The following is a 20625-nucleotide window of genomic DNA, read 5'->3' as shown; positions in this document are numbered from 1 at the left end:
ACTTTAATCAACTACATGAAAACTGTTTTCAAAACCTAAATCTCCACTAGTGTCAGCACAAAATCCTCAGGGGTTCAAGAGGAAAGAAGCAGAAGAGCTTACTTTTGTTGACAGCTACAATGAGATACCAAAGTTGGGAAGGTAGAGTTGAGCCATAGAATCAGCCATGATTTTAGTGACTAACAGAGTAAGCTCATAATGGCAGAATACCCTATGGCTACTCCCACTGCCTATGTTGTAAGATGATATGCCTGCAATCTATCACAATTGATGCTAAAGATCATAAGGAGTAGCTTTTATTTAAAGATGATCTGCAATGTAACATAAATTAAGGACTTGCGTATGTAGGCACACAGAAATCCAATACTTTGCTTAACTGTAATAACACACAAACTAAGACGACCTGAGAATTAAGTTCTCTTGTATAGAAAATACTTCAAGTTACCATGCAAAACGTCGGATAGAGTGCTCTGTTGGCCGGGGGGGGAGGGGGTGTGTGTGAGTGGGAATAAAGTGCTAACTCTGTTTCTGCGACACATCATTAAACAAACATGCAAGAATTTTCACTGTGGATGTCTGAACATTATCAATCCTTTCTAAACTGTGGGAACGCATGGTAATATTAAATGCGATTTTCAAAATACTCCATTCAACCCATAGCCACATTTAAGTGGATTTATGAAGTGAAATCCGTAAATAGTTACTGAAAATCAAAGTACTGCAGATGCTGGAAGAAATTCAGGTAGCATCTGTGGAGAAACCAAATGAATTTAGCAAGACAGGTGAAGGATCCTCTTGGGGAGAGTGATCATTGTATGGTGGAGTTTCTGTTGCAGATGGAGGAGGAGAAAGTGGGTTCCCGGACACGCGTCCTTTGTTTGAATAGAGGGGAGTACAGTAGGATGAGAGAAGAATTGGCGAATGTGGACTGGGGGAGCGCGTTGGAAGGTAGGTCTGCTGAGGAGCAGTGGAGGATCTTTAAGGAGATCTTTCTTGGTGCTCAGCAGAAATTTATTCCGATGGTCAAAAAGGACCGTAGGAGGAGAGGTAATAAGCCATGGATAACGAAGGAGGTGAAGGAAAGTGTTAAATTAAAAGCGGAGGCGTTTAGAGTAGCTAAGAGCAGTGGGCGAGAAGAGGATTGGGAAAGGTTTAAATGTCAACAAAGATTGACAAAGAAGTTGATAAAAGGAGGGTAGGAGAAGCTATGAAGCTGGGCTAGCACTTAATATAAAAAAGGATAGCAAGAGTTTTTATAAATATATAAAAAGGAAGAGGCTGGCTAGGGTGAACGTTGGTCCTTTAGAGGATGAGAAAGGGGACCTAGTGGTAGGGGATGGGGATATGGCTAAGGTCTTGAATAACTTTTTTGTTTCTGTCTTCGGAGGAGGACGTGAATAATTTGCCGGGTGTTAGCGATGGAAAGGTAGGAGGACTGGAGGGTCTTAATGACATTATGTTACTAGAGAGGTGGTGCTCGACAGACTGGAGGGGCTGATTGTGGACAAGTCCCCAGGACCGGATGGAATGCATCCGAGGGTTCTGAAAGAAATGGCGGAGGTTACAGTGGATGCCTTGGTGGTTATTTTCCAGACGTCGCTGGATTCCGGGGAAGTGCCAGAAGATTGGAAAACGGCTAATGTTACGCCGTTGTTTAAGAAGGGTGCCAGGCAAAAGGCAGGGAATTATAGGCTGGTTAGTTTAACGTCTGTGGTAGGTAAAATGTTAGAATCCGTCATTAAGGAGGAAATTGCGAGGCATCTTGAAGGGAATTGCTTGATAGGGCAGACGCAACACGGTTTCATTAAAGGGAAGTCGTGTCTGACAAATTTACTGGAGTTCTATGAGGATGTGTCTAGGGCAGTGGATAGAGGAGAGCCGGTGGATGTGGTCTTTCTGGATTTTCAGAAGGAGTTTGACAAGGTACCTCACAAGAGGTTATTGCAGAAGGTCAGGGGACATGGAGTTGGGGGTAGGGTGTTAGCGTGGATAGAGGATTGGTTGTCAAATAGGAGGCAGAGAGTGGGGGTCAATGGGTGCTATTCGGATTGGCGGTTGGTGACTAGTGGGGTGCCCCAGGGATCGGTGCTGGGGCCTCAGCTATTTACCATTTATATAGATGATCTGGAGGAGGGAACCGAGTGCAGGGTGTGGAAATTTGCTGATGACACCAAGATTGGGGGAAAGGCAAATTGTGCGGAGGGTGTGGAGAGTCTGCAGAAGGATCTAGATAGGCTGGACGAATGGGCCAGGAAATGGCAAATGGAATTTAATGTTGGCAAGTGCGAGGTGGTCCACTTTGGTAGGAAGAATGGTAGGAAGGACTATTACTTACGTGGCGAAAAACTGCAGCAGGCGGCGGTGCAGAGGGACCTCGGGGTCCTTGTGCATGAGTCGCAAAAACCCAGCTTGCAGGTGCAGCAGGTGGTCAGGAAGGCGAATGGGATGCTGGCCTTCATAGCGAGGGGGATTGAATATAAAAGTAGGGAGGTCTTGCTGCAGCTGTATAGGGCATTGGTGAGGCCGCAGCTGGAGTACTGTGTGCAGTTTTGGGCGCCGCACCTGCGCAAGGATATTTTGGCCTTGGAGGGAGTGCAGAGGAGGTTTACTAGGCTGATACCGGAGTTGAGGGGGTTGAGCTATGAGGAGAGGCTGAATAAACTAGGCTTGTACTCGTTAGAGTTTAGAAGAATGAGGGGAGATCTCATTGAGACATATAAGATGATGAATGGGATGGATAGGATAGAGGTGGAGAGACTCTTCCCGCTCAAAAAAGACAGTAGGACTAGGGGGCACAGCCTCAAGATAAAGGGGAGGCGGTTTAGAACGGAGTTGAGGAGGAACTTCTTCACTCAAAGGGTGGTGAATCTCTGGAATTCTCTGCCCGTTGAAGTGGTGGAGGCTGCCTCACTAAATATTTTTAAGACACGGGTTGATGGGTTCTTGATAAGAGAGGGGATTAAGGGTTATGGGGAGAGGGCGGGAAAGTGGAACTGAACCACGACAGATCAGCCATGATCTTATTGAATGGCGGGGCAGGCTCGAAGGGCTAGATGGCCTACTCCTGCTCCTATTTCTTATGTATAAACAATTCATCAAATTGCAGTTTTGATTAAGGGTCCAGATTTAAAACATTTGACTCATTTATTCTCTTCATAGATGCTGCTTAACCTGACTACTTTCATCATTGCCTATTTTTGTTACACATTAAACTGCTGTTATGGCTGCTGCACCCCTATGCCACTGTGGTTATTTTCGGATCCACAGTGGAAGGCACTATCAGGGAATTCAGAGATCTTTTGCAGCTGTTTTGCCAAAAAAGGGCCAAAAACGTTGCCCTTTCTTTGAAATTCCATTCTACTATTTGTTGATTATCCTGAATCACTTAAACACCCTAGAAATTTTAGTACACTCTCAATGTTAATTTAACTTTCACATTTATATTTTTAAATCAAGATTCACCGATCCAGAAACATTTGATAAAATTATGTAATCATCCACAGCTTCCAATGGAGCTTACATGGAGAGGACAACTGAATGCCATCATACTTGAATCATAGAAGGTTAGCCTGCAGGTACAGACAATAATTCTGAAGTCAAATGGAATGCTGGCCTTTGTTGCAAAGTGAGGTGAAATGTACAAGTAGGGAAGTCTTGTTACAAAACTAATATTATACACCGTATGATATTAGTAAGACTACATCTATAGCACGATGTGCAATTTTGGTCTCCTAACTATCTTGTCTTGCAAGCAATTCAGAAGGTTCACTCGGCTGACTCCTGGGATGAAGGTATGGAAGGCTTATACTTATCAGGGTTCAGAAGAACACAGAATCTTGAGAGGGCATTTTACCTTGTGGGGAATTTCAAATCAGGATACAAAGTTCCAAAATTAGGATTCTCCCATTTAAGCTCAAGATGAGGGAAGACTTCTGAGTTATTGAATTCTGTCCCCAGAGAGCAGGGGAGGCTGGGTAATTTAATGTATTCAAGGTTGAGTCAGACAGATTTTTGATTTACAAGGGAATTATGGATTATTGGGACAGATAGGAAAATGGAGTTAAGAGTGCAAACAAATCAGCCAAATTAAATTTGAATGGAATACTGAAGGGAAGAGGGCTCAAGACCAAATCACCTACTCTTGCTCCTATTTTTTATGTTCTTACTTCTCCAAATGATTTTTCTTCTCCAATTTTCTCCAAAAGTTCATTGGCCTGAAGCATTAACTGTTTCTCTCCACCATGGCTGCCTGACCCAAGTGTTCTGACACAACAGTACACAGAAACTATCTAACAAATCCATATTCAACAAGTCTCCTCCTATCCCTCTTTATCTAACTCAATCACATGAACCTCTATTCCCTCCCCCCATGTGTGTACCTGCCCGAACCCCACAACTGGTGTTAATGATTTCAATTACAGCATTTTTCTTCAATTAAACTGTGTACAACATAACCTTTCTATTTAATTATTTCTACAGCACATGTTGGGCACAGGAGAATGGTGTTGTCAAGGCAGGTTAAACAATTGCTTAACTGCCACGTCAACAAAAACACTTGAATATGGCCTCTGCATCTTACTGTTTCATTAACTGAAGAGTCATTATTTGATCAAATACCCACAAAGAAATCATCACCTCAGATGTTACTGCTTGCACAGCAAGCTAATAGAAAGAGACCTCTTTAATATGTTTCTGGGTAGAGAGAAAAGATGGAAGTTACCTTTAAAAATTTGCTGAATACAATTTAAGTTCAACAAAAGTATCAATGTGCATATTTTAATAATAAAAACATCAAATGTAATAAAGAATTACCGTTTCATTAATAAAAGCTAAAATTTAGCAGATGTATGCATTCGTCTGAACACCAAGTTGTCATTTTGATCAGTGATGCAATGTACATTCGTGACAATTTTTAAGTTTATTTACAAACACTGCAAAACAGATTTTTCCTATTTAAATTCTATTTGGCTTTCTGCAGTCCAAGTGAGAACTTCTGTTCAACAATTTACAGAAAGAAGGAATCAACAAAAAAAACAGGGACAAAGAGGTCTACCAAAAGCTGAAAGTTTAATATTGGTTATTTCAGCTATTCAAAAAGCAAAATTCCTTCACACACTTTACAATACAGACACGCCAAGACCTTAGCAATCAAACAGACTATGCAAAAACTATTTGTATATGTGAGCACTAACTTGAATTACTGCTATAAATCCTTGTTAGCACATCATCACTTTTGCAATTAGGTCATGTCTCCCTATTTACATTATTAAACTGAACATAACGCGCGCAGTTTTGCATGTGGCTGTTTCAATTCATGCGTCAAGTATCTGCCGAAGCATTCACGCAAATGAAACCTAATGTTGGGATTTACACAAAGAGACTACATCAGCACTAGATGCCCACTGAATGTTGGCTAAAAATGCCTATTTCACAGCAGACAGCTTGTTGGGCATTTTCTACAAACCTACAGCTGAAATAAATCACAAGCCAACAATTTTGGCATGAATGGCTGCAAATCAAAGCTGGATGTGTTGGAAATACACAATAGATATATCATTGCCCAAAAGAAAAGACAAGTTAATATCGCAGTGCGGTCCTGCCACATAACCCTCCTATTCTCATTCAGATAACAATTCCTGGTAGTTTTAATGCTAGTTGAGACAATATGATTTACTGCCTCTGGCTATGAACCCAGTTCTTGCAAACGTTTTTGATTCAATCAACAGGAAACATTGTAGAAACATGCAAGTTAACGCCAAAATATTGAAAAGATAGACAAGGGTTAAAAGATAAAAATGAGTTCTAATTATAACTCCCCATTCCAAATAAAATGCAACACACTGAAAAAATTCATCCAAAGTAAAAAGTCATTGTTAACAGGCTAGAATGTCTACTGTCAATCCAACTCACTCAACACCCATTCTCCATGCTCCCCTGTCCACACCACCAAATGCCTTCTCATTTTCTACTCTGATCCCCTCACCTTGGTCATCCTCCTCTCCCAGGTGCTATCAGTTTTTTCCTTTCTGCCCCTCAATTTCATCACCTATCGATGAATCTTCGCCAGCCTCTGCCCTATAATCTGACCGCCCCCCTCACCACCCCCCCCCCCCCCCGCCCTAACCCTCGCCGCCCCTCATCCTTCGCCCCCTCACCGTCCCCTGCCCCTTGCCCTCACTCACGGGTTGTCCCGGTCGGGCCCGCGGCCCCGGCAGTCGATGGGGTTGAGTTCATCCTGGGGGAAGGCGTGCTCCATGTAGTTCTCGTAGCCGAAGTAAAACATTCGCAAGGCGGCCTCCTTCATGCGGCGGCGCTGCGGCTCGGGGAAGGCGCTGTATTTGCGGCTGTACTCGCCGAAACTGTCCAGGAAATTGTAGCCGGGCCCGGCGGGGCCGGGGCTGGAGGCCGCGGGGGCCCGCCTCTTACACACCATCGGCTGGCCGGCCGCCCGCTGCCGCTTGGCCCAAGTCTGGTCAAACCAGGACGGCTTCTTGGCGCCTTGGGCCGGAGCCTCGTCCTGTCGGACCATACTCAAGCCAAGCCGGAAAGGCACCAGGTTCTGGTAGAATCCCAGGCTGGGCCCGAAGCCGAAGAGGAGCCAGAGGGTGAGGTGAAGGCCCAGCCGCAGCAGCAGGAGGCCCAACACTATCGAGCGCCATTGCATTCTCAGACTGGAGCCACCACATCCCCTCAGCGAGCGAGAGGCCAGCGGGGGGGAGGGGCAACTTCCTGATCCCGCCTCCTGCCACCGCCCATTGGGCGGCCTCCCGATGTCCTGCCCGCTCATTGGTCCCTCGAACTGCCGTTCACACACTTAGCGGCGTCACGAACGTTTCCCCGCCCCCTCCCATTCTGACCAATGGGAAGGCGCAGCTAAACCCCGCCCTGAGAATACGCATCTTTTCCCCGTGATTGACAGACAATCTGTCCAATCGACAGTAATCACATCACACATCGCATCCAATCCACGATCTACAAACTAACACGTAAGCCAATCGCCGGCGTCAGGGGAGCGGATATAGAGACAAGGGCTGGGGGCTGGCTGAATGGGGCAGGTGTATTCTGTCCACAACCGCAAAGTTCAGAAGAGGCAGTATTTAACTCAGAAACTAGGAGCAGGCTCTTTAAGCCTGGCCCGCCACTCGGCTAACCATTAAATCTAGATCCCTTTAGCGTCTAGAGCTATGGCTAGCGCAGTGGCACAATGAGTGGTTAGCACTGCTGCCTCTCCGCGCCAGGGACTTGGGTTTGATTCCGAGCTTGAATCACTGTCTAATGTGGAGTTTGCACCTTCTCCCCGTGTCTGCGTGGGTTTCCTCTGGCTGCTCCAGTTTCCTCCCACAGTCCGAAGATGTGCACATTAGGCAAATTGGCCATGCTAAATTCTGCCTTAATATGCTCAAACAGGCACCGGAATGGTGACAAGGGGATGTTCATGTAACTTCATTGCAGTGAATGCAAGCCTACTTATGACCAATAAGTAAACTTTAATTTGGTCTTGAAATCAGAAGTTTTTGGATTCAACTACTTTGTGATAGTGAATTTGATACATTCAGCAGCCAGATGGTTGTGAATGTATTTCTCATCTTCTAAAATCTTACTTATCCTCAAATTATAGTTTTGGACTCTGCCAACCATTGCCTCAAAACATTAATTGTGTTGCTCTCTCATCAATACTGTCTGACCTGTTGAGTATTTTGAGCAGTCAGTTGATCTTAGATTTCCTGCATGTGTAATATTCTGCTGTTGTGGCACAAGGGCACAAGATTGGTCATTATCACATGGCTTATTGTGGGAGCTTGCCATGCACAAACAAACTTGGTTCCTCATGGCAATAACAATCCAGAGACACGGCAAGGTTCTGGCATCCAATACCACTACAGCAGGTGGTGACATTTTAGCAATCACACTTCAAAAAGTTAATTTCAAAGTATTTTGGGACAGCCAAGGTTGCGAAAAGTGTTATATAAATGCAAGACTTCTTGGCTCACAAATGTCAAAGGCTTAGAGTTCTTTTCCAAGTGGCTCAGCTCTTGACTTTCCAAAGCTCTCCATCACCTATAAGGCAGAAGTAATACTTAAAACAGAGTGCTGGAAAAAGTCAAGTCTGGCAGAATCTATAGAGAAAAAAAAGTAACATTTCAAGTTCATTTGGCTCTCCCTCAAAAGAGGAAGAGGGAAAATATGTTAGATACCATATTGTAGCTGGAAGAGATTGCAACATAAGTGTAGTTGAGGGAATGGGGGAGATCCTGAATGAATACTTTGCGTCGGTATTCACAAAGGAGAGGGGTTTGGTGTCGTGTAATGTCTTGGAGGGAGGTGTAGATCAGTGGAAGGAAATATCCATTACGAGGGAGGAAGTGCTAAGGTTTTTAGGTAGGATAAAAACGGATAAAGCTCCAGGGCCTGATGGTATTTATCCCAGGCTGCTTAGGGAGGTGAAAGATGAAATTGCTGGGCCTCTGACGCAAATCTTTGTCTCTTCCTTGGACACAGGTGAGGTCCCAGAGGACTGGAGGGTAGCTAATGCGGTACCGCTGTTTAAAAAGGGTAGTAGGGATAACCCTGGTAATTATAGACCAGTGAGTTTGACATCGGTGGTAGGAAAATTATTGGAAAAAATTCTTAGGGATAGGATGTATGAGTATTTGGAGCGTTGCGATCTGATTAGGGATACGCAACATGGCTTTGTTCGGGGGAGGTCTTGCCTTACGAATCTGGTAGAATTTTTTGAGGAGGTGACAAAAACGGTTGACGATGGGCGAGCCGTTGATGTCATCTATATGGATTTCAGTAAGGCGTTTGACAAAGTCCCTCACGGTAGGCTGGTAGAAAAGGTTAAGGCACATGGGATACAAGGACAGGTAGCTAGGTGGATTGAAAACTGGCTGGGCAATAGGAGACAGAGAGTAGTAGTGGAAGGGTCCTTTTCTGGCTGGAGGTCAGTCACCAGTGGTGTGCCACAGGGCTCAGTACTGGGACCTCTCCTCTTTGTAGTATATATAAACGACTTGGAAGAGGGCGTACGTGGTGTGATCAGCAAGTTTGCAGATGACACCAAGATGGCAGGATTGGCAAATACTGAGGAAGACTGTCAGGTGACACAGCAGGATATAGATAGGTTGGTATATTGGGCAGATAGATGGTAGATGGAATTTAATCCTGACAAATGCGAGGTGATGCATTTTGGAAGGAATAATGCAGGGAGGAGTTACATGATAAAAGGTAGACCGATTAGGAGTATAGAAATACAGAGGGACCTGGGAGTGCAGGTGCACAAGTCTCTGAAGGTGTCAACACAGGTAGAGAAGGTTGTGAAGAAAGCTTACGGAATGCTAGCCTTTATAGGAAGGGGTATAGAGTATAAGAGCTGCCGTCTAATGCTTCAGTTGTACAGAACGTTGGTTAGGCTGCATTTGGAGTACTGCATCCAGTTCTGGTCACCTTACTACCGGAAGGACGTGGAGACCCTGGAGAGGGTGCAGAGGAGGCTTACCAGGATGTTGCCTGGCATGGAAGGACTGAGTTACGAGGAAAGGTTGGAGAAACTGGGGCTCTTCTCCTTAGAAAGATGGAGATTAAGGGGGGGATCTGATAGAGATGTATAAAATAATGAAGGGAAGAGATAGAGTCAACAGTGGTAGGCTTTTCCCTAGATTGGGGACAATTACGAGAGGTCACGATCTAAGGGTGAGGGGGGAGAAGTATAATGTGGATACGAGAGGAAGGTTTTTCACGCAGAGGATCATGGGGGTATGGAACGCGCTACCAAGTAAGGTGGTGGAGGCAGGCACGTTGGACTTGTTTAAGGTTTACTTAGATAGACACGAGTGAAACAGGGATGGAGGGTTATAGTAGACGGTATTAAAAAGAGGTCAGAGCCTCGGGACGACACCGGAAATGTAGTATTACATGTTAATGTTTTGTCTCTTTTAATCCACAGGTGTCGGTCCACCTTGTTGTCAAACGAGGGGCATGCACACGGTAGGTCGGGCATGGGCTGCTCGTGGAGGTTTCGAAAGTGGCCTAGTACTTCGTGTCATTGTGTGCGCTTAATCCTGGACCAGCAGACGGGCACCACAATGGCTCAGTGACTATCACTGCTAGCTGTGCAGATACATGGATTTGGGCCTGTATCTATGGGAGTTTGTGCATTCTCCCTGTGGTTGCGTGGGTTTCCTCCAGGTGCTCTGGTTTCCTCCCACACCCCAAAGATGTGCTCTTAGGCTGATTGGTGTACCAAATTGACCCTACACTATTCTCCCCTGAATCTGGCTACATTAGGGGTACCATTCGTGAATAATTTGCCGGGTGTTAGAGATGGAAAGGTGGTAGGTCTGGAGGGTCTTAATGACATTACTGTTACTAGAGAGGCGGTGCTCGACAGACTGGAGGGGCTGATTGTGGACAAGTCACCAGGACCGGATGGAATGCATCCGAGGGTTCTGAAAGAAATGGCGGAAGTGATAGTGGATGCCTTGGTGGTTATTTTCCAGACGTCGCTGGATTCCAGGGAAGTGCCAGAAGATTGGAAAACGGCTAACGTTACACCATTGTTTAAGAAGGGTGCCAGGCAAAAGGCAGGGAATTATAGTCTGGTTAGTTTAACGTCTGTTGTAGGTAAAATGTTAGAATCCGTCATCAAGGAGGAAATAGCGAGGCATCTTGAGGGGAATTGCTTGATAGAGCAGATGCAGCACGGTTTCGTTAAAGGGAAGTCGTGTCTGACAAATTTACTAGAGTTCTATGAGGATGTGTCTAGGGCAGTGGATAGAGGAGAGCCGGTGGATGTGGTCTTTCTTGATTTTCAGAAGGAGTTTGACAAGGTACCTCACAAGAGGTTATTGCAGAAGGTCAGGGGACATGGAGTTGGGGGTAGGGTGTTAGCGTGGATAGAGGATTGGTTGTCAAATAGGAGGCAGAGAGTGGGGGTCAATGGGTGCTATTTGGATTGGCGGTTGGTGACTAGTGGAGTGCCCCAGGGGTCGGTGCTGGGGCCTCAGCTATTTACCATTTATATAGATGATCTGGAGGAGGGAACCGAGTGTACGGTGTCGAAATTTGCTGATGACACCAAGATTGGTGGAACGGCAAATTGTGCAGAGGGTGTGGGGAGTCTGCAGAAGGATCTAGATAGGCTGGGCGAATGGGCCAGGAACTGGCAAATGGAATTTAATGTTGGCAAGTGCGAGGTGGTCCACTTTGGTAGGAATAATGGTAGGAAGGATTATTACTTACGTGGCGAAAAACTGCAGCAGGCGACGGTGCAGAGGGACCTTGGGGTCCTTGTGCATGAGTCGCAAAAACCCAGCTTGCAGGTGCAGCAGGTGGTCAGGAAGGCTAATGGGATGCTGGCCTTCATAGCGAGGGGGATTGAATATAAAAGTAGGGAGGTCTTGCTGCGGCTGTATAGGGCATTGGTGAGGCCGCAGCTGGAGTACTGTGTGCAGTTTTGGGTGCCGTACTTACGCAAGGATATTTTGGCCTTGGAGGGAGTGCAGAGGAGGTTTACTAGGCTGATGCCGGAGTTGAGGGGGTTGAGCTATGAGGAGAGGCTGAATAAACTAGGCTTGTACTCGTTAGAGTTTAGAAGAATGAGGGAAGATCTCATTGAGACGTATAAGATGATGAATGGGATGGATAGGATAGAGGTGGAGAGACTCTTCCCGCTTAGAAAGGACAGTAGGACTAGGGGGCATAGCCTCAAGATAAAAGGGGGGGCGGTTTAGAACAGAGTTGAGGAGGAACTTCTTCACTCAAAGGGTGGTGAATCTCTGGAATTCTCTGCTCGTTGAAGTGGTGGAGGCTACCTCGCTAAATATTTTTAAGACACGGGTTGATGGGTTTTTGATAAGAGGGGATTAAGGGTTATGGGGAGAGGGTGGGAAGGTGGAACTGAGCCACGACAGATCAGCCATGATCTTATTGAATGGCGGGGCAGGCTCGAAGGGCTAGATGGCCTACTCCTGCTCCTATTTCTTATGTTCTTGTGTTCTTATTCACATACACACAGGGCAGGGTAGGTGGAGGAAAATGCTTTGTTGAAATGGCGGTGCGGGCTCGTTGGGCCAAAGGGCCTGTTTCCCGTGCTGGGTTGTTCTTTGTAGCAAACTTGAGATAGAAGACAGGTGCAGGGGCAGGAGTGTTTTGGCATTGAGACAAAAATGTATATGACAAAGGGACTAAGATGGAGGGGAAATATCAAAAATCTAAAATTGTCAAACTCAGTGTTGAGTCCTGAAGTAATGAATTGTCTGGGTAGATATAGCTGTAATATTCAGGTAATTCAGCTCCATCCACAATAAAGCAGTTCACTTGAACCAGTGGACAACCTCCATGATGCACAGCAGCAAATTGTCCAAGTTTCTTTGGCAGCAATTCATCACAACTATTTATACTATTTAGGAAATGGAGTATCATCTCTATGCGTTTCACCAAGTTGCACACCATGACAGTTTGGAGATATTACTACCCTATATGTCACTTGCCTCCAGCCAGTGAAGTGCAGGAAGAGACAACCATAAGAGGAATAATATTCCCAAAAGAATGCCAAAAAGGAATTCTGTAGAAAAAAAACAAGAGTTAATGTTTCAGGTCAATTATCCTTCATCCTTGACATGACACAGGAGACATTTGAGGAAGATTAGAGCCTGAACTTCCTGAGTGGAAATTGTCTTTTCATAGTGTCAATCTGAAACTAACATTCTACAATGTTTAAGCCAATTAGAAAACCTAACTTTTCAGATACTGTCTGATCTAGGTGTTACAAATGTGAGGTTTTAAAAGATAGTTATGTTTAAACATGAGATGGAATAATGGAGGGGGATGCGATCAACCATTACCATGGGGACTGAGAGCCCAGGCTGAGTGCTGTCAAAATGAATGTGGCACATTTAACACCTGGAAACAAAGGGAGTCTGATGCTCTTGCCATTGCAGACTGACTTTCAGTCAAACTCAAAGAGAGGAAGTCTCAGGAGTAAGAGAGAGCATCAGCTGCAGGCAGCACAAGGGAAAAAAAAGCAGTTTTCACTGTTGCCAGCAAGTGAGATGGTATTCTCTCACCTAAGAGTCAGAACTGTGGAAATAAGCTGTGTGCTGCAGGTCAATTTAGGATTTCTTGAAAGATTGAAAGGACTTCTGACAGTCAACGGGTGTTAGGACTCAGCAAAAATGGTGAAAAGCAAGCCCATTGGGAACTGAGGTAGATTTGGACTGGGTCCTGTAAAGACCAATTCTGCTTATTCACAGCATCCTCACAGTCCTTGTGACAGTTCTGACACACTTGGGAGGGTATTTTCCAGACAAACCAAGTAAACAAACTCAAATTACATTCGGACAAATAGAGGAGTGTGCTGCAACATAAATATGGTGTGGGACTGTGGAACGAATAAGGGATATATTTTCTGTACTTGTATTAGTTGCCTACTAAGCAAGGTCTGGTTGATGGTGCTTTCAGTTTGTTAAATTTTGAAATCTTGTGCATTTCAGGTAAGTTACCAGGAGTCCATAATTATTAGTCTCTAGTGATTGTAGACAGCAGTGTTTGTCCAACACTTTCCTTTAATGCAAGATTGCCAGTAGTCGCAGCATATTTTCTTTGGACATATGCAGGACGAGCCCTAATTTTGAAACCGAGTGGAGTATAGAAATTGCCAGATGAGAAAGGATCAAAGTCCAGCAAGTTTGTTTACCATTGTGGTAATCACATGATAGTGATAATGGAGCTGTTGACTAATTCTGGCAATCGATCTCTATCAATTAGTCTCAGACTTGGGCATGATTAGGGAAAACCCCAGTGGCTGTGAGCTTTTAAAATTACATTACTCAAATTGTATCTCAATGTAATTTAATCTGCTTCCACACACTAACTCACTGAATTATTTGATTAAATTTAACCCCTTCAAGTACCGGCCAGATTGTCTAGTATTTTATTGTTCTTGAGAAGTGAAAATACCTTGTCATGATCTACACAACCAAAATGAAACTCTGCGTGCAATATTTCAGTGTTTAAGCTGTAAATCTACAGAAGGGCTCAAATGATAGTTAAAAATGTTTTGAATTTGTTGCACTTAACCAAAAGAACAAGACACTATTTCTCCCTTTCCCCTCTACAGCTCAGAATAAAATATCACATCTTATGTTGAGGATAACCCCTCATTCAACATCCTCATTCAAACTACTCAGAATTGACTTTCAACATCCTGCACCAACTTCAGAAACTACATCAGTCATTCCATGTAATTGACTTAATGGCCAACCAATACTGTTCCATCATGATATACATCAGTTTATGGGGCAGCTAAACAATTTTCAGTCTTATCACCACTTCATTTGCGCTTTTTTGTTTGAAAATCAGAACACCTCAACCTCTACAATTCTCTTACTACAGCACATCAATTGTTTTCCACCATTAATGATTAATATAATCACTTCACCCTACGAGCGCTCTGAATATTTTCCACAGACGCAACCCAAATTCAGAAGTACCCTCCTGTCAACACAAGTTTCCCGTTGATGGGGATGTGTTCTCACAGAACATCACTGGAACCGTGACCCAGAATTTCCACCCAGATATCACTGCAATCTAGGCAGAATCCACTCAAATGAACAAGACTGTATAACTCAACATGTCACATCAATGGAAGTTGTGTGAATTCAAAGTAAGCAATTCTTAATTCCTGGAGTTCAAGAGTTTGACAAATGTTTTTAAAACCAGTCATGAATCAGTCCCCATTGTTATTGATGCTCAAGTTGAAATGATTTGGCACTGGCTCAAAAGACTGAAAGTAGTCCTGAAAACTGCCCCCAAAACTCTGGCATGGGCTTAATGTGCCAAATGGCCTCCTGTGTCACAATGATCAACCCTATGATTGGCTGCACACTAGGTCAGCATAGTGACTCTCCACCAAGAGTGGTCACTTTGTTGTGTTTGTCACGTTGCGTTCACAATCTCAGACACAGGCACCTGTGGTCATGTCAATTTATTGTTTCAAACTTTCATTTACAGTCACCAGTTAATTCAAGCCTCGCCCTTTAGTTTTCATATTGACGCGACAATTACTTTAAAATTCAGGTTAAGCAGGTTCAAATTCAGTCAATAGCCTTAAGAATCCAAGGCATGTGACAAGTATTCATCCAAAACCACTGATTGATCTAAATTATTTAAACAATTTAAGTTTAAATTAGTTAAATTCAGTAAGCTAGCTCATGGCCATGTTCAATCAATTGGTTATTATGAATAACACTAATCAATGGTGCTGATCATGAGAGATTTCAGAGTCAGTCTTACACAAATGACTGAGCAGCCGCTTGTGTTGAGCTCCCACATCAAATACATTCAATAACCTAGCCTCCACTGCTTGGTGGCAGAGAGAATTCCAAAGACTAACAAGCCTCAGAAGATCCTCCTTAAAATGGGAGATGTGCCATTTTTAATACTATACACTCCCAAGTTCTAGATTCCTCCATGTGGGAAAGCTCCTTCTCAACTGTGTCAAGCCCCTCAAAATCTTGCACACTTCAGTAAGATTGCTTCTCATTCTTCAAAACTCCAATGAATATAGGCCTACTCTGCTCAACCTTTACCCCCAAGACAACACAGTCTTCACAGGAATTGAACCTTCTGAGCTGCCTCAACAATATCCAGTACAGTTGTAGCAACATTTCCTTTATAAATTGATCGCCTTTGAAACAAAGATATTCAATGATCCTTTGTAGGTACCTGCAGGGTAACTGATTGCAAAAACATCAAGATCCTTTATAGTGCAATATTCTGTTTCTCCATTTAAATATTCTGATGGTACCTTTTATGATAAAACTGGGTAATACTGGCAAAAAAAAAAGAGGGAGGCACTTAAACAGTTAAGTAGCAGGAAAATCTATGGGACTAAAAGCTGACAAGGCCCTGGCCCTTACGGCCTGCATCCAACAAGGCTCTTAAAGTCACTGCAGAGATAACGGATACATTGGTTCTAATCTTCAAAATTCTCTAGATTTAGAAGGCAACCTAACTCAAAATCAAGTCAAATTACACATCAACTTCTGAAATATCAGATGTGCCTGCTGTTAGCTTGTCCATAAACAAAGAAACTGAACAGCTGAAATTTGAATGACGACAAATATGACAATGCTATGCCCTCATTAACTCCATTTATTTCAACAGAAGTGGGAGAGCACAATTATTCACAAGTCAACTAAATAGAAAAAGTAAACCAATTCCACATATATTATTTACAATTCTTGTAATTGGAAGTTTTGCATGCACGGTTACAGAAAGGTCACATGTTGCCCAATAGTGTCAAGACTCTAATGTTGAAGCAGTGTATTCAACCAGCACATCCAATGCATAAATTTCAGTTATAGCATGTTAAATAAACTTCAGTGATGGTCCCCCAACTACAATGGACATATTCTATTTGTATGCAAAAGCTTATGACTAAATTAAATACTGTACCAACAGTGAACATTTAAAAAATTCTAGTGACATTGAAATATCTACAGCACCAACACAAGAATGGGGTGCAATGCAACATGCTCCATAACCCCATTTGTAAGGACATTAATGGTGAGAGATTGATAAAAGCTATAAAACATTACTTGATACTGCAGATTCCAAACACATGAGGCTAAGAAATAAGCATGATTATTTTCATTGGCTCTTCCTTGTGCTTTTCTATCACTGACTTCAACATTTGTCTCAATCATGATTTTTATATAATGGCATTTGTAAAGCAAGTCAGTCTCTCACAATGAGAACATACTTTTCAGCGGTATGTGTCATGAGGGACTCAAAGTATTTCAATATATTCAGAATAGTGTATTTCTGCAGGTTGAAGAATGAAGTAAACTGAGTGGAGAAAGGACTGTGGCCAATCACATGGATTTTCACCGCTGAATTTCAGCTTCTTCTGGATTTTGAGTGCTGAATAAGCCACTGCAGAGTGATATCTAAAAAGAGAAAAATGCAAGTTAATGATCTGTAAAAATGTCCAGCTTCTTTCACTAACCCAATTAAAACAGACAGGTCTATATCAAAGGTAGTTCATTTTATTTTGATAACAAAGACTCTAACTTTTCTCACTTGTACAATAGATAGGGAATGTGCAAAAACCTTGTCTATTTGATTTCACATACAGTATATAAAACAGCTCAAAATTTAAAATATAGAAAATGCTGGGAAAAGAAATCAGTAAGTCTGGCAGCATCTGTGGAGAGAGAAACAGAGTTAACATGGTGTCCAATATGACTGTGCTTCAGAACTTTAAATCGGACTTAAAACATTCCTCTCCACAGATGCTGCCAGATTCGTTTTTATTTCAGATTTACAGCATTTTCTTTTGTTCCAAATTCAGTGCTGACAGTTATTTATATTAAACAGGACTCAACACAGGCACATAACATTGCTGAAATACTCTCGCATGTGCAGGATTCTACAACTCATTTAATTGAAATTTAAGCTTAAAGCTAATTTCAAAGCTTTTGCAGCTGAAGTTCAACTTGGGCTGATCCGGTTTGTAACACTGCATCTGGTTAACAGTTTGATACTCATTTGTAAATATGGTATTTTCTAGAACTGCAACTGAAAATTTAATTACGAACTGTATTTTTCCCCTGGTTGAAATATGCAAAGCAATACCCTGCACGTGTAGTCCGATTCAGAATAGAATTCATCAACTGTGATGATAATTTACCATACAGTCTACAATACAAACAAAATTCAAAGTCTCTGTTGTTTGTGAAACAAATCCTGGACCTGTACCAATTCTCTTTAAGATCACCCTGTAAGATGGCTTTCCTACCTGGTTCATATGCTATGAGATCCTTCTCAAAACATGAACTTGTTCCTTCAGACACTAACCTTATATTTCTCATTGCATTTTTTATTTCAGATTTCTACCTTACAAGGCTGACTTAGGGAAAAAGCAACATTTTTAATAACTTGTCTGAAAAATATCTTTGAACCATCACTGAAGTGAGCAACTTAATCATTGAATCATAGAATCCTACAGTGCAGAGAGAGGCCCTTCGGCCCATCAAACAATCCCACCCAGGTCCTACCCCATATTATACCCACTAACCCCTCTAACCTACACATCCCTGGACACTAAGGGGCAATTTCTTAGCATGGCCAATCAACCTAACTCACACATCTTTTGGACTGTGGGAGGAAATCAGAGTACCCGGAGGAAACCCACACAGACATGAGGAGAACGTACAAACTCCACACAGACAGTGACCCGAGCCGGGAATCGAACCCAGGACCCTGGAGCCGTGAAGCAGCAGTGCTAACCACTGTGCTACTGTGCCGCCCCTGATCCTTAGTTGATCACCAAGCTGAAGCATCTGTGCAATTTATCAAAGTAGATTTAAAACCAGAATTGTTAAATTACATTTAATCCCAGAATTTAGCAGGTACAAACTGAATTTATTACAACATAGCATGCTTTGTTTAACAAGCCCATAGCCACTTAGGTAAGCATTATCTGCAAGCTTGATGAATTTTTCAAACAATTACACAATTCCTCCAATAATTGATCTGAGTTAACCGTCAGCTTACACAATTCTCCACCGGTTGTTGATGGCCCAAGTATCCACACAACTTATTTCCCCTCTTCACCCCATACTATTGGTGAATTGTGTCATTATCTTCAAGGTATCACTAAAGCTGACTGGATTTTGGCCTCCTCGAACCATCCAGAGAAGACACCCAAGCATTACTATCAAGTATAACCATGAAATAGAACTAATTGTACTACAAACTGTGCTGTAACAGTTTCACATCCACAAGATCCTGCATTCAAGTACATTAAATTGCATAATTGTACTTACCAGTGAGGTGCCTAATAAACATGCTGGAAAAAGTGCTAAGGCTTTCTCCATTGAAGTGCAACAGTGTGATAATTATTGCCTGAATCTTTTGCACTGAAAACTTATAAAAAGTGTGGTGTCTCATTTCTTCACGCTGTTGCAAATTAAAATTAAAAATGTCACCTATAATTCCATTTTCTCTTCTCTATTTCACTTTTTCTAAGTGATCTACAATTGATTTAAATATTTTAGTTAACATTTCCTGGTTCAGACTCAGGATTTTTCATCTCATTTGGTTAAGGAAACACCCATTGCTTGCCTCACCAACTGAGGTGCCTGTAAAGGATTCCAAGTTTTCTTGACATTAAATACCTTAAGTTTACAAAGTCTGTAAGTGCAATTAATGGTGTGTACCCTTTGCTGACTGCAAAATCTGGGCCAAGACATTTGAAGAGGGACCAGTGAAATTCATCTTGAAACCACAGAAGCACTGACCTTATTCATGGACTCAAGCCAAGTCAGGTTACCTAAATCACTGGTAACACTCATTCACCAACTCCACCTGGTATGGTGCAGATCACATTGAAGATCAATATAAAAGCAGTCTTAAAGTTTGATCGGATGGAGAAGGTTCTGAAGAGTCCTATTTTCTGAAGTGAGGGGGCGATCAGAACAACCCAACAAAAACTAAAGTCAGATCAATTAGCTGTTTGGTAGCACAGAACCTGAATATTGTTGAAAACATCTATTGTTAGATTTGATTCTGAGATTGGGCAGCACCTGCTGAACAATAGAGTACACTAATAGCTACAGTAATAAGCAATTTGAGAAATCAATTGAAGTGTGGCTCACTTACACTTTCTAGAAGTGACATACATTTGTATGCAGTGAGGCATCCTTGGCAAACAAAAGGAATGTGTTCAAGCATTACAACATTTTTTTTTAGTTCCCAGGAGCTTGGGAAGCCTACATATAGCTCCCTATTTACATCTGCATGGCCACACCTTAGCCAAGACTTGATATGCCAACAAATTGGCACTTTTTCCCTGCAGTATAAATTGAGATGGTTTGAAATTGGGTTTTCTTGCATTTGTCCTGAACAGTGAAGACAAAAGGCTTTGCTAAATTTCTCCTTTCAGCAATATTCAAGTTCTGTACTAGTCATGCCACTCAATTTCAGATAGACAAGACCAACTCTTCACTATTCCATAATAACTTTGGCCAGCTCATACTAGTTCAAATATCAGTTGTTTTGTACTTTTTAGATCCTTGTAAGAGGCCCACAACAGAAACTGATAGCTGTGCAGTTTCACTGTTTCTCCCCCTTCCTTTGTTAAATTGAGTGACATTCCAAAACACTAAATAGTACAAATTTCCTTTATCAATTTTTTCCTACCTATGTTATCCTTTTCTTTGCACGAAATTGAATAGCAGCAGATTTCTCTATCCTGAATAGCAGCCAAATTCCTGAAACAGAAAAATTAAAAATATAAAAGCAATTTCATTCTAAGGAAAATATTCAAATATTCTGCTCATATCAAATATGTACAAGTTATAAGGCTGGGACACATCAAAGGCAACCAAAATATTCTAGTTGCCTGCATTCATACTGTAAAAAAATCCACTTTACCATTTCTCCCAAATAACCAATGCAGTGCAATGTCACAAAGTTTGAACAATAATGTCCTGTGCAAGGAAATCATCTTCAAAGTGAAATACACAATCTTCCAATAGCTAATTGTGTATACTTTTGTTAGCCAGTAAGGCCAGGCTGTTATGCATGACAGTAGCCAGATAGAATTCCAATGTATTT

The 20625-nt window shown here is 42.5% G+C and overlaps 2 protein-coding genes across 2 annotated transcripts in view; both read right to left on the bottom strand.

Annotated features, from left to right (window-relative positions):
• The window catches only part of edem1 (ER degradation enhancer, mannosidase alpha-like 1), a 36995-nt gene extending 30296 nt beyond the window's left edge, over positions 1 to 6699 (bottom strand). Inside the window, exon 1 of the mRNA XM_080184046.1 lies at positions 6183 to 6699. Coding sequence (XP_080040172.1) covers positions 6183 to 6664 — 482 coding nt within the window. The 5' untranslated portion in view covers positions 6665 to 6699. The remainder of the gene's footprint in view (positions 1 to 6182) is intronic.
• An 8272-nt stretch (positions 6700 to 14971) lies between these two features.
• Positions 14972 to 20625, bottom strand: part of LOC145339550 (ADP-ribosylation factor-like protein 8B-A) — a 46966-nt gene continuing 41312 nt past the window's right edge. The window contains exons 6-7 of the mRNA XM_080184033.1: positions 20209 to 20279; positions 14972 to 16952 (exon numbers count right to left, since the gene is read on the bottom strand). Coding sequence (XP_080040159.1) covers positions 16903 to 16952; positions 20209 to 20279 — 121 coding nt within the window. The 3' untranslated portion in view covers positions 14972 to 16902. The remainder of the gene's footprint in view (positions 16953 to 20208; positions 20280 to 20625) is intronic.

This window comes from Carcharhinus amblyrhynchos, chromosome 3 (genome assembly GCF_965287045.1).
Source record: "Carcharhinus amblyrhynchos chromosome 3, sCarAmb.v2.hapA, whole genome shotgun sequence".
NCBI classification, from domain to species: Eukaryota; Metazoa; Chordata; class Chondrichthyes; order Carcharhiniformes; family Carcharhinidae; genus Carcharhinus; species Carcharhinus amblyrhynchos.
Note: the sequence above shows the minus strand (reverse complement) of the source record. Positions and strands in the feature narration are given on the sequence as shown.